We start from the raw sequence: 14,317 nt of genomic DNA, 5'->3' as shown, positions 1-14,317 counted from the left end.
TAATAGCCGGCAAACTTCTTGAGCATTTGTTGACGTAGTGGGGGTAAGTTTGCGCATGGTACACTCACGTGCAAAAACATTATTTACTCTGCGTCATAATGCAATTAAATTATTAAAATCAACATATGTATTTATTTATATATTTATTAGAACATCAACAAAAAATATAGGTTAATAATTATAATAATTTAATCTTGGGGTAAAATAGATATTCCTTCTATTAAGTCAAAACTAGAGCTGTTGCCAGGTCTTCGTTCAGTTGAAGCGAAGCTGGTATTTGTAATTTTTTTTCGTTATCATAATCTTGACCATTATCATCATCACTGTTTTCATCACCCGAGTCGCCATCATCGTGGTAAGTCGACATAGGGCTCATCGGTGTAGTTTACGACTCGGTCGGTTCGATCTTCTTTTTTGTCTATAATTAATTATTTTTTGAAGACGGAGTCCCAAGCACGATGAGCAAGCCAGAGCCTTTAGCTTCGTTAATAATGCACCTAACAGTACTCACTGATGTTTTTGTTGCTTCCGAAGTCTGTTTTACTTTTTCCATAATATCATTCTTCCCCTGTTTTATAATGAAGCAATATACGTCGTACACAATTTTTCTACCCTTTCTTTTGAATCCTACACCAGTTTGTCGCGGCATAGTGTATTTTTTATAAAAAATCAACAAACACTCAACATAAAGCAATGGCAACAAAGTCAACAAGCAATTATAACAAAATATAACTTAACGATTAATAACGATAGACTTTTCACTGTACGCAAGCGTACTTTTGGGAGCAAGCGGAATGCGGAATGCGGTGCGGGACGCAAGGTTCGACTGATCTACCAATAACGCGCTCGATACGATTTCCCCTGCCGTCGCGCCTCACCCTCACCACCAAAGTGATCTAAAATTCGGTTCTGCGCAGTCAAGGTCATTTGCTCACGATGTTTGCCTATATCACCCGTGAAATATAAAGCAAATAAACAACTCCAAACAAAACTGTAGCTCTTCTATAATGGTATTAAAATATTAAAACATCTTAGTGTAAAGAACAATACTACAAGAAACAATTTAAAAAATGTATCTCCAATGTATTCTTTCTGTGTGTGTGTTATTTTTTACGTATCTATAGATACTTAATCTTACCACTGCCACTTAGTATTTAGTAACTTTATACTTTATTTAAACAACATCAGTAACCGATGAGTTTTTTTTTTAATTTATACTTAAATTTGTCCGCAGAACGGTTTCGTTTCGGCCTTGCCGTATCTGTGCATGTGGTTGTTCTCGATGTTCATATCTGTGGTCGCCGACTGGATGTTGTCCAGTGGACGATTCAACCACACTCAGGTCAGGAAGATTATTAACAGCATTGGTAAGTGAATATATTACTTTTTTTCGGTCGTAGCTAGGTTATGTTAGGTTAGGTTTTAGGTAATGTGAATTTCAATGAAGTGTATTCTTTATTTCGTTGGTAGGGCCCAGAATTTTTTAATATAAATAAAGTAGGTCGGTATGTACCTCTAAGAGCTAAATTTTCTTGTGAAACCGAAGTTCCATGACAGTTTTTATGCAATTTGGCGGGAAATATTCGAAGAAGGTAGACATTCAATTGAAACGAAAAATATGTTCATAAATGAATGATACACGAAAATTAATTTAAAAAGTTTTTTAATGTGTTATTGTTTTATTCGTCCCTTCCCTTTTGCCTTATTTTACAAAAACAAAATAAAGACAAAAAAAGCGTTAAAAAAACGAGTTACCATATCCATAAACTATACATATATAGGGTAGTTTTTCGTACCATTGAAGTGAAACTTCTAATGCGACTTCCAACAAAGTTACGTTAAACGTTTAACGCTACCACGGAATAGAAAGAGACAGAGCGAGTATGAATGCGTGGCACTCGCACGCATGCGCGTAGTATACCTGTTACAGGTCAGCGCGAGCGTTAGCAACGAGTAGCGGCCAATATTTTAATGAATTATTTTTATCTATAATTTAAATTTGTCGCATCTCTTATACAACACAGCATTTCCTATTGTAAGAGCAAACTGATTTAAGGATGAAAAATGAAGAAAACAACAATACTACACATCGAAAAAGAAGTTTCACTTCATTCACGTGCACCAAGTTGCACGCGCGCCGTTTTTTGTTTTTGAGACGTTATTTTTTGTGCACCACAGGTCAGTATGGTCCGGCGGCGGGTTTGTTCATCGCCGCGAACACGGGATGTAACCCGGCGGCCACCGTGGCGATCTTGGCTGTGGGCGTCGGACTCAACGGTGGTATCTACTCTGGCTTCAAGGTGAACTATTATATTTTATAAATTATATCGAGAGCTTCGGTTTAAGCAACCCTTTTGTAACTTTACAGGAGACCCATTTAAGGCTTAAAATATATAAAAAAACTTCTTCAGCTATTCAGCGAATGGAGTAAACTTAATTGAAGTTCAATTAAAACATCGAATTATTGATACTAATACGAAACAAAACGGACCTTTTATTACAAAGAAAAATGTCGCGTATTCAGCCAAATTTCGCTTATAGAGTAAATTAACCCACAAACAGACATCGACTGCATTTAAATAAAATACTTTTTGTGATTTTGTACTGCTTACAGTTCTTTCGTCCCTTTTTATTTCTCTGTTATTCTAGTAACTTTCAGCAGCTTTTTTAAAATTTACCCGGTTGCTACTGTAGAGCTACCCTTATTTAGCAGATTTTAACGGACACTTTTTACACACAGAGACGGTTCTCCTTACCCTCTACCCTCCATATGTGAAAGCTACTATAAATGTACATAGATTATAAAATTTTGATTATCTGTACTCTAATAGCGACAATGATTTTTTTCTAACAGGTGAACCACTTGGATATTTCGCCACGTTTCGCCGGCATTCTGATGGCGTTCACCAACTGTCTCGCTAACTTGATGGGGCTGTTGGCTCCCATCGTCGCTGGACACATCATTGAGGGCAGAGTGAGTATACATTAGTCTTGATTTATTGCATACAAATGTGAATGTTTGTCTATCTGTTTGAGATAAATACGATTTTTGTCTCTAAGTTAGTTGTTTTCGTATTGGCGTTTGTGGGAAGACTAATTCACAGCGCGCATATTCTTAGGTAATTATCAGTAGTCACAGAAAAAGTTAGGATACGCTATATTTATGTTAAGTTAATAGCCGAACTCAAAATTATCATGGAGATCTTCGAGGCCAATGTTGATTTAGCCGGTCTGTTTGACGTCACACAGGGAGATGCGTATAAAAATGGGTAATCACTGAAAAAGCTTATTAAAAACGAAAGGACTTTTTCAATGAACTTATTATGAACTCGCCGTCGTATATTAATTTGGTTTTTTTTATTGCTTTAATGGATGGACTAGCTCACAGCCCACCTGGTGTTAAGTCGTTACTGGAGCCCATAGACATCTACAACGTAAATGCCGCCACCCACCTTGAGATATGAGTTCTAAGGTTTCAGTATGGTTAAAACAGCTGCCCCGCCCTTCCAACCGGAACGCATTACTGCTTCACGGCAGAAATAGACAGATTCACAAGACGTCCTATCTATCACCAGTAGGTTGGTGACCGAAAAACGAAACAAGAAAGCGTAAAGTTTGCTCCTAAACGATTTTAAATTTATTTTCTAATTTCAGCCCACTCAAGCGCAATGGAGGAAAGTGTTCTACATCGCGGGCGGAGTTTACGTTGTCTGTGCCACGTTCTACAACATCTTCGGTTCGGGCAGGAGACAGGACTGGGACAACCCCGCCGACGACGAAGCGAATGCCAAGAAGGCTGCCAACAAAAAAGCCGATAAGATCGAGAGGAAAGCCGCCAAGAATCAAAATCACGCGGAAACAGCGCACTGAGGACGAAAGGTTGAACAAAACGCTGGTAACGAATACAACTCTTTAAAGCAATAACAGAACGCGTTTGAATTTTTTATATACTTGCATCTCTTTTTATTTTTGAGCGGTAGAAAGAGATGCTTGTATGTTTGTTTAAAATTAAAGTAATGTTTTTATTAATGTCGAATAATAATAAAATAGTAATTTTGACCACGTATTTCGCTAGCAGTGGCCTGTTGTGATCGTCTACCAGCGTTTGACCGTTTACGAGCTCCGTCAATGTTTCTTTTTAAGAATTGTTTACCGAAGTTAGACTTCTCTCTTTAACTTCCTTTTTATAAGACAAAATCTCTCATTTCTCCGGTTTTTTTTTTTCGTTGTCTAGCTGTCATATGTAACGCGCACTAGGGCTGTGATATTTGTGTACGAAAAACTACTACTACATACCTATTAAACACGGAACTCGCAAACGGGCAACTTTTCGAACTGTTCGAATATATAGTTACTATTTATTTAATCAGTTTTTTTTATTATTACCATAAAAGTATTTTAAATAATTTTAGCTTGATGCATGTTTTAAGAGACGAGTGAATGGTGTTTAGTGTTGTTGGGTCCAAGTTGTAAGGAAAGAACATAAAAAAAATACCGTCCTAACCAGTGACTTGCAATTTTGTACATTAATTTTGAAGAAAAAATTGATCCGAAATAGGTGCCATTTATGCATTTTAGTAACATGCACGTGTCACCGCAGAAACTCGAATAAATACCTTAAAAATTTATTTGAAATTTTACACTAACAAGTCATAGACTAAGGAAACTGACAGAATGCGAATAAATAATTTTACCTCTATGACTCAGAGTTAGTGCCAAAAGCAAAAAACATTGTGACTATGTATTTAAATTTGAAATTGATCGCTTGGCGAATATTATGAATAATTGTTTATAAATCTGTTTATTTAAAATGTATAACGTATTTATGAATTTAGTTTTAAAATGTAACGTCACGGGACGCTGCACGCCCAAGAGCTTATGTGATCATATTAATTTTAAGGTTATTATGCTTAGCTATATAATTCAGATTAAATACTCCATACTGATGATTATTAAACTTTTTTTAAATCGCATACCATCTTGTACGACATATTATAATCAATCGTGTGGGGTCTTTGAACTGAGAACAGTGTTTGAAAAATATTTAAGGAGATTCATTTGAATGTTTGTTGTTTTAGCCCTTAAATATTTTTTTAATGAACACCTTGTAGTGTGTAATTTTGAACTTTGTATTAAAATATAACTTGATGAATTACCATTTTATAAAACAAAATGAAATATTGTGTCTGTGACAGATGTTATTGTGCCTTGTAAAGGAAGTAGTACAAGTTTTAGTGGGCGGTGTGTCCAACGCACCGCGCCCTCATTGTCCAAATAAATAAAAGTTATTTATGTATGACCACTCACGGGTTCCGTGTGCGGGAGTACAGAAATAATAAAAAAAACAACAACTTTTCTGTATTTTTATTTCTCAATTCCACCCAACAATTTATATTTGATTTCAATGATTACTATAAATCATATACACAATGGGCATATTTCATTATTAGCCTCGAAAAAAAAAACCGATTAATTCGCCTTTAATTTATTTGCTAAGAATCTTCCGACCGAGGCTGCTGGATGAATGATGCGTATTCTGTTATACTAAACTGTCAACTGTCAAAGTTGACACCTTCGACCGATGACGATGATATTAATTTATCCCTAATGGGAAAGGCAAAGGACTTTAGTCCATACAGCCAGGCACCTTCAACCGATCGAAAAGCACGGTGAATGATGCGGCGATCACGACTTAGACAGATTAACTTTGCCATACAAGTGCGAGTGCTGCAGATCGAAAACGCCGGTGCCGGTGCGACACAGCCGGCCGACCATCAGACAGCTAGAGGCGGACCGGAGATCGTCTTTCTTAGAATTCAATATGGCGTCCTTCAAGAACAAAAGCGACGATTCGAACGACATTTGCTGTAACGGCGACGAAGACGCCTCCATTCCCTTCCGGCTCATAGGCTCAAAGATCCCGTTGTACGTCATGTAGTCGGCTATGAGGGTCAAGTGACGCGGATCAACGGTGATACCGTAAACGTTAAATACGTTTTGTATCTCCTTTATGATAACTTTGTTGGCGGCTTCGATGCCATACGTGTTGGCCATCGCGTGTATGTCGTTGCTGTACAGTCTGTTCATGTCCAGCAAGTGATTGTATTTGAACATCTGCAATATGTTGATACCTTCTGTTTTTAGATAGACGATGTCGTTGTCTTTATGCGTGATCGCACGTTTTATGTGTTTGATTTCGTGTACGACAGACTTCATGGCGGTTTCTCGTAGAGCTTGAGACAAATCTATTCTCAAAAATGAAATTGGGAACAGTACAGTCAGTTCGCACCATTGGTGATTTTTTGTGTCGAATGTGTAATTAGTCGCGTTTCTGACGCTACCAACGACATCGGAAATAATTTTGCTGGAATCAGCGTCAATTTCTTTTGGAGATTCTTGACCTTCTTCGGACTCCTTTGCTTGATCATCGACGAGTTCCACTTCATCGTCAGATTTTTCTTCCTCCTCTGATTCTGGGTCCTCGTATTCTTGCTCTTCTGTTCTTTTATTGCGAATCTTGGCCTGGAAACATCGTATATAACCATTATTATTCATTATTAAACTTAATTTTCTTTGTTGCTTAGATGGGTGGACGAGCTCACAGCCCACCTAGTGTTAAGTGGTTGGTTACTGGAGCCCATTAACATCTACAACGTCACCCACCTTGAGATATGAGGTCTAAGGTCTTGGTATAGTTACAACGGCTGCCCCACCCTTCAAACCGATACGCATTACTGCTTCATGGCAGAAATAGGCAGGTTGGTGATATCTACCCGTGCGGACTCACCAGAGGTCCTAACACCAGTAATTACGCAAATTATATGTTTGCGGGTTTGATTGTTATTACAGGATGTTATTCCTTCACCGTGGAAGACAATCGTGAACATTTTAAGTTCGTATTAAGTACGTATTTCATTAGAAAAATTTGTACCCGCCTGCGGGATTCGAACACCGTTGCATTGGTAGATACGAAAGCACCGGACGTCGTATCCTTTAGGCCACGACGACGACGACGACGCAAATTTACGTATAATCTATTTATTTATCTCATAATGTTGAATTTACTAAACATACTATTAGTTTTTAAATAAAACGATTAGTTTAAAGCGACTATCTCAATCGTACAAGCGAATTCATGAAATACGAGCAAAGAAACAAGGTTACGAAAATCATAATATATACTTCAATATTTTAAACAACTAATATAATATGTAGTATATTCATCGGTTTTCGTGATTCATATACTTAAATCCGATGTTATTGTTTAATTTCGCGTTTTTTTTAAAAGTAAAAGTAGTTTTATTTCAAGTTTGTAATGTATTTCAAGTTTTCAATCTATTCAAAGCTCGTTTCATCGACGTATAGGTTTAGTCAGATAACTAAAATTACTCTAAGCTTCTATCCTTTGTTTCTTCACATGTTAGTTATCAAAATGTGATTGCTTACAACAAGTTTGTTTCGACAAGTGTTTAAGTGTAAATGAATCTATACTAATATTATAAAGAGGAAAGATTTGTTTGTTTGTTTGTTTCGAATAGGCTCCGAAACTACTGGACCGATTTGAAAAATTCTTTTTCCATTAGAAGCCGACATTGTCCCTGATGAACATAGGCTACTTTTTTTAAAAAAAAATTTTTTTTTTTTATGGTTTCATGTGTGTTTTAATGTTTCCGAAGCGAAGTGAGGGCGGGTCGCTAGTGTGTTATTAAATTTATATATATTTAAATACATATTTATTAAATTCAATACCACGAAAATTACGAGACAAAGATATTTTTAAAGAAATAGTCACAGTTTTGAGAGTAAATTTATTTCTGTGACATTTAATGCTGAGCTAAATTTAAGGAGACTATTAAAAATGTGTTCGAATCTTTCCAATTTTTCTAATGAAATGCGTACTTAATAAATGTTCACAATTGACTTCCACGGTGAAGGAATAACATCGTGTAACCAAAATCAAACCCGCAAAATTTGCGTAATTATTGGTGGCAGGACCTTTTGTGAGTCTGCACGGGTAGGTACCACCACCCTGCCTATTTCTGCCGTGAAACAGTAATGCGTTTCGGTTTGAAGGGTGGGGCAGCCGTTGTAACTACATTGAGACCTTAAAACTTGTCTCAAGGTGGGTGGCGCATTTACGTTGTAGATGTTTATGGGCTCCAGTAACCACTTAATACCAGGGGGGCTGTGAGCTCGTCAAGCCATCTAAGCAATAAAAAAAAATGCGGTAATAATAAAGTATAATATAAAAGAATCAATATATTTTTATTGTTGGTACTTACGGCTGTATTATCATCGTCTTCATTAGGTGCTTCGTCGTCTGAAGAGTCCAGGTCGTTGTTGGCCGTGTCTGTTGGCTCCGGGGCTTCGTCTCCGTCGTCCTCGTCGCTCTTGGCAGCCCTGGCTCGCTGCTTTTTCTGTTCGGAGGCCCACATCACGCCGCACGTGGCCTTGGCGTGCTTCCGCACCACCGTAAACATTTCATCGAAGAATTTATTTTGCATGTGTTTTATAATTTGCGTCGGCTTGACAGCGTACTGCGTCTTGTATTGTTTGTGGGGTAAGAATGTGAATTTCATGGTGGTCTTCAATTGTCTCTCTGGTCTCACAACGATTTCGCATTGGACGTCAATCTTTTCTAGAACGTCCGCTATAGTCACTCTGTTCAATTTCTGTCTCAGTTTCTCTGCTTTTTTTGTCACGTCCGACACGTTTAAGAATGGTATGTCCATATTGGGAGTTTTAAGTTTGGCTGACGCAGTCATTAGGATCTCCCGCAGACGTGGTATTCCGAGGGTGACGTTCATGTCACCTCGACCGGCAAAATGGAAGGTGTTCAATGTCATCTGGGTCGAGGGCTCACCGATAGACTGGGCGGCTAGCAATCCCACTGGCTCTCCGGGTGAAGCCATAGACTCCAAGAATTTAGCATTCATTACTTCAACGAACTTCTTTTTGTCTGTGTAAGATTCATAGAGACTAGTAGATCTATTCTTAAGGTAGTTTTGTATGATGTTGTCCAATTGTTCATTTATTACACCGAATTTAAATTGGGGCGATTTGCTTGAAATAGGATCTGGACAGGGTTTCCTAATGTATTGTTGCTTTTCATCTTCGTCCATTTCTCGCCATTTTTTCTCTAGTTCCCAATAATACGGATCTCTTGTTCTATCGGTTGGAAGATCATCTAGTTCGATTTCCTGTCTGGCTAATACAGAGAATTGACTGAATCCACTAACGCGAACTTTTTGCAATGGATTGCCGTTTCTTTTCTTCCACTTCTTCAGAGACTTTTGCAATTTTAAAACATCATTTCCGTCGACGTTCTCTTTTAATTTTTTAATAACCGATTTGCTAACAACCGCGTTAGAATTTTTATCGAGGAATTCAAATTGGTCCTGCTTGAGGAACTGACATTTCAAGACATCAAGGCCGTCCTCTCCGTACGCAAACTGTATGATGCTGCTATCGGCATCGCGGACCGTGTTGTCGTAAGCTACAGATATACTCTCTAAATGTTTTATCAAACATCTTTGTAGGTAACCGGAACGACTGGTTTTTACTGCCGTATCAATGAGACCTTCACGGCCGGCCATGCAATGGAAGAAGAACTCTTGGGGCTGGATCCCTGTCATAAAGCGGCCATCAATGAAGCCGCCAGCTCGGGGAGACACATCGAAGGGAGGGAAACTTGGAAGTGATCTACCTGATATCATTAGCGGAGGCCTTTTACCTTCCAATTCAATTTGCCCAAGTAAACATGAAATTTGCATAGTATTGACAGTAGAACCCTTGGCGCCAGACTGTACCATTAATTGTAAATTGTTATATGGAAACTTTTCAAGAAGACCTTCAGATAAACAAACTTTGTTTATGTTATTTGTGTAAGAATCGAGCATATTTTTATAATGTCTATCTAAATTGGACCTGAATTTGGGATCTTTTGCATTCATTTCTGCAATTGTATCTTTTAGTTTGTTGTCATCAACATCCATCGGCAAGTCAGTAGCTTTTACCGCTGCAACTTTACCAGATTTTCGAACCAAACAAATATAATTATCTCGCCTATCATCCGCCTCTTTGACAACTAGAATATCTTTGACACCTAGAGTGAACCCCATCCATTGTAAATAAAAGGTGAAGACTTTAGAAAAAGAACTCAATAATGCACTAGAACATTCCCCACCGTACAATTCATACATGCAGTGGACTAAGCCATAAGGTGTGGCTCCATAGTGAGTTTTATCTAGTACTCCACACAATAGTTCACCTTTTCTGATGATGACTTCAGCTTCAGTCATGGTATTCGGATTGGTAAATGGGCTGCCACCCCCATTCCATTGCCTCGGTTCTTCTTTCTGCCAGGCTTTGGCACTGATTTTAGCTTTACCAGTTAACGAAAGGCATGGTTTCCCTTTAGGTATGGTGTTGATAATTATTGTAGATAGAACTTGTTTACCTGACCACAGTACAATAGGTTTCAGTATGGTAGGAGGTAACAGCTGGATTTTACCTCTGTGATTTGAGAGAGCTTGGAATACCAACTGCTGGTAATCTGACTTATTATAAAAAGTACCTCTAAGTGACATTTTTACACCAGATATAACATGATCTTGGATCAAACCGCTTAGAGGTGTGCCATCTTTAGGTACTAGATATTGCTTTGTTACAGACATTATGTTGTATGCTTCACTTCTTGCGTTTTCGTCTTGCGGGAAATGGGCATTCATTTCATCTCCATCAAAGTCAGCATTGTATGATTTGCAGTTAGCATAGTGTAGTCGAAGGGTCTTCTCTCCTTTTAATATTCTTGCTCGATGAGCCATCATACTAGGCTTATGTAAAGAAGGCTGCCGGTTAAGGATCAAAATGTCACCATTCACCAAATGTCTGTGAACTGTCTTTAGACCAGTTGTTTTGTACTCATCAGGTGTCAAAAGGCGTTTTGCAAGACTTTTCCGTTTTTGTATAGAGTCAGCAGGTATTCTAATTATTCTACCATTCCCAATCTCTAATTTCTCTGCTCCTGGATGTTTATTGGGTCCATTGATTACCATTTTACGTAGCTCATCAACATTCCATTCCGTAACCGGGACAGGATATGTTAGTTTTGTGGCAAAAGCATCTGGGATGCCTATTTCATCTATGTCGACATTGGGATCTGGAGTAATGACAGATCTTGCAGCAAAGTTCACTCTTTTGCCCATCATATGCATCCTTATTAAGCCAGTTTTCTTTTCAAGTATCTGTTTAAGACCTTGACTTGATGCTCCCATACCTTCACAATTCAGCAAATGATTAACACTCTTTTGTAGGTCCTGCCATGCAACATGTAATTTTTCAGCTGGTGTTTTACCTTGAACAGATTCATATGCTTGTCTCGGTGCTGTATCTAAGCAGTCTTGAGCCTTTTGTTGATTTGAGGCTGAGAGAACTTGTAAAATGACTCTAGCCGCATAGGAGTGTAACAATATGGCTTTATAAACATTAGTTTGAGGATGCTCAATCAGTTCTCCTCTCAAGATATTGCAGGGTCTTACACACGGAGGTAACACAGGCACAATTTCCATGAAAAATATATTTATTACTGGACTAGCAGATGTATGTTTCAATACAGGGAAACAATATTTTAACAGATCTTCATCATTTTTTGAAATGTCCACACAAAAACGTCTGATTTCGTCCGGCATCAATATTTTAATGCCTTTTGTTCCTGATGTTGAACCTTCAGCACTCAAATTATACATTATTTTACCTTCAGATGTATTCACTTTTATTAATTTGGCCATACAAAACATACATTTTTTTACAATATTCATGCTCCTAAAATAGCCTGTTATTATTTTACTTCTAATTTTATCAGTGTTTTTACTGTGAAATGTTTCCACAATTACATCTTTTGTTTTCAAAAGTTTTCTATACTTTCTTATAGTTTTATTCGGTTTGTCCGGAGACTCCTTACTACTGTATGTTTCACTTACATAGTAATCAAGGTCTAAAGCTGCTGTTATATGCCCTGCATCTACTAGATCCAATTGCAGTTTTAATAGCGACTTTAAGCGATCATCAAGTTGTATTCTAAAACATTTGAGACAGCTTATACGGAATAGCATGTAAATACTTTTTGTAAAGAGTGGATTAATTACCACGAGGGGTAATTCGATGTGTCCAAAATGTCCAGGGCAATGCAGTAACGAATTGTTACATGTCTCACAGTTATCGTTCCTGTCCCTTAGTGGTCCTAGTGCAGAATCGTACAGGCCTCCCTTAGTAGGGTTACCGATGGCGTCAAACGATTGAATTTGTGTTATCTTTGTTACACTCAATTTTTTTATATCTTCATCAGTGAACATAAGAAACTGTATGTGTTCGGGTTCGACGGAGGGCAACCCAGATGTTGATGATGGAAACGCCGATTTAAAAGCCATATTGTATTTCTGTGAAGAAAAACAAATTGAGTTATTTGAAGGCATGATAACATAACCTATTCAGTAAATTAGTATTAATTCGGTATGAGAAACTTACATATTGTGAATAGCAAGACAGGTATATTCATAAGTTACTTTATATCGTATCGATTTTCACATTTATTATCTTTGTTTATTTCCTATATTTTGAAATATATTGTGAACCTAATTTCAACAAGGTCTATGATTTCAACATTCTCTGGATTTTTATATTATTATTTTTTTAAGAGATTTTATGACCTGGTAACTAAGACCTTTAAGTCATGTCTTATTTTACTTTAAATTCTAGGTGAATGAAGTTAGCCCCTCAAAACATTTTTTTTTTCCTATTTTATACTTATTCTCTATTAATTCGTTTGTTCATCATTTGTTCATGATTGTTCACTGTTAATAATTGTTTGTTCTGCATTTATTTATTTAAAAAAAAAAATTTAAAAATATACCTACAAGTTAGCCCCTCTAATGCAATTTTTAATACTTTTTCATCCTTAATGACTCGTAAATATTCATTTTCGATTGTTCTTATATAAAACATGTTTGTTCTCTTTCGAAATTACTCGTTTTTTGTTTAATTTACTATTTTTATTAGTTGAATAAATGTATGCAAAATATGTGTACTGCGCATGCGTCAATTATAATGCCTAAACTTTCTACACGATTTTAATCGTGAAAAAAAAACAAATATAAATCCTGAAGGAGCAATTAATTGGTATACAGTTTAATAAAAAAAAATTAAAAATAAATAAATGAAGTAATGTGCATTGGCGTTAAGTTAGACCAAATATATTTTTTCCATCCTCCTACTTATTGTTATGAAGGTATAAAAAAGATAGGGAGTTCACATAGGTAATATAAACAAATAAGTAAATATGTTCATTATTTATCTTTCAAGAGATAATATAGGTATACATTATAATAACTTTTTTACACAGTCGAAATTATATTCCTAACATTAGTAAAATAACATTTTAATACGATAGGTAAGAGGATGGAAAAAATGTATTTGGTCTAACTTAACGCCAATGAACATTACTTCATTTATTTATTTTAAATTTTTTTTAATTAAACTGTATACCAATTAATTGCTCCTTCAGGATTTATATTTGTTTTTTTTTCACGATTAAAATCGTGTAGAAAGTTTAGGCATTATAATTGACGCATGCGCAGTACACATATTTTGCATACATTTATTCAACTAATAAAAATAGTAAATTAAACAAAAAACGAGTAATTTCGAAAGAGAACAAACATGTTTTATATAAGAACAATCGAAAATGAATATTTACGAGTCATTCAGGATGAAAAAGTATTAAAAATTGCATTAGAGGGGCTAACTTGTAGGTATATTTTTAAATATTTTTTTTAAATAAATAAATGCAGAACAAACAATTATTAACAGTGAACAATCATGAACAAATGATGAACAAACGAATTAATAGAAAATAAGTATAAAATAGGAAAAAAAAAAATTTTTTGAGGGGCTAACTTCATTCACCTTTAAATTCTTAATATTTTTATATTATAGACAAATATGACCATAGATTATACACTTAATATATTTGAGACAAATGACAATCTATGTGTACTTTGTCTATGGCTTTTTTAAGGGATTTTATGATCTGGTAACTAAGACATTTAAGTCATATCTTATTTTAATTTACATTCTTAATTTTGAAAAATGATTATATAATCTAGTAAATAAGGGTGGCGTTACAGTAGCAACCGGGTAAATTTAAAAAAGGCGCTGAAAGTTATTAGAATAAGATAGAGAACTAAAAAAGGACGAAAGAACTGTAAGCACTACAAAATTACAAAAAAGTATGTTATTTAAAGCTAATAAGAAAATGCAA

The 14,317-nt window shown here is 36.2% G+C and overlaps 2 protein-coding genes across 3 annotated transcripts in view; one reads left to right on the top strand and one right to left on the bottom strand.

Moving 5' to 3' along the window:
- The window catches only part of Picot (putative inorganic phosphate cotransporter protein picot), a 99,250-nt gene extending 93,899 nt beyond the window's left edge, over window positions 1–5,351 (top strand). For both annotated transcript variants that reach the window (XM_089729429.1, XM_089729428.1), the window contains exons 8-11: window positions 1,235–1,367; window positions 2,179–2,300; window positions 2,855–2,974; window positions 3,655–5,351. In XM_089729429.1, coding sequence (XP_089585555.1) covers window positions 1,235–1,367; window positions 2,179–2,300; window positions 2,855–2,974; window positions 3,655–3,870 — 591 coding nt within the window. In that variant the 3' untranslated portion in view covers window positions 3,871–5,351. The remainder of the gene's footprint in view (window positions 1–1,234; window positions 1,368–2,178; window positions 2,301–2,854; window positions 2,975–3,654) is intronic.
- Window position 5,352: 1 nt separating this feature from the next.
- On the bottom strand, window positions 5,353–12,676 carry RpI1 (RNA polymerase I subunit RpI1). Its single transcript, XM_089729411.1, has 3 exons — window positions 12,526–12,676; window positions 8,283–12,437; window positions 5,353–6,522 (listed from the first exon to the last, which is right to left on the bottom strand). Exons 2-3 carry the CDS (start codon window positions 12,426–12,428, stop codon window positions 5,686–5,688), a joined length of 4,983 nt encoding a protein of 1,660 aa, XP_089585537.1. The 5' UTR covers window positions 12,429–12,437; window positions 12,526–12,676; the 3' UTR covers window positions 5,353–5,685.
- Between the last annotated feature and the right edge of the window lie 1,641 nt (window positions 12,677–14,317).

This window comes from Bombyx mandarina, chromosome 08 (assembly GCF_030267445.1).
Source record: "Bombyx mandarina strain Sakado chromosome 08, ASM3026744v2".
Classification (NCBI taxonomy): Eukaryota; Metazoa; Arthropoda; class Insecta; order Lepidoptera; family Bombycidae; genus Bombyx; species Bombyx mandarina.
Note: the sequence above shows the minus strand (reverse complement) of the source record. Positions and strands in the feature narration are given on the sequence as shown.

Bases quoted from the DNA above. Each gene is read 5' to 3' on its own strand.
- RpI1 (XM_089729411.1), bottom strand. From the start codon at position 12,428: ATGGCTTTTAAATCGGCGTTTCCATCATCAACATCTGGGTTGCCCTCC. The intron at 6,523-8,282 runs GTAAGTACCAAC...CGATGTTTCCAG, and splicing joins AAGACGATGATAATACAGCC to GCCAAGATTCGCAATAAAAG.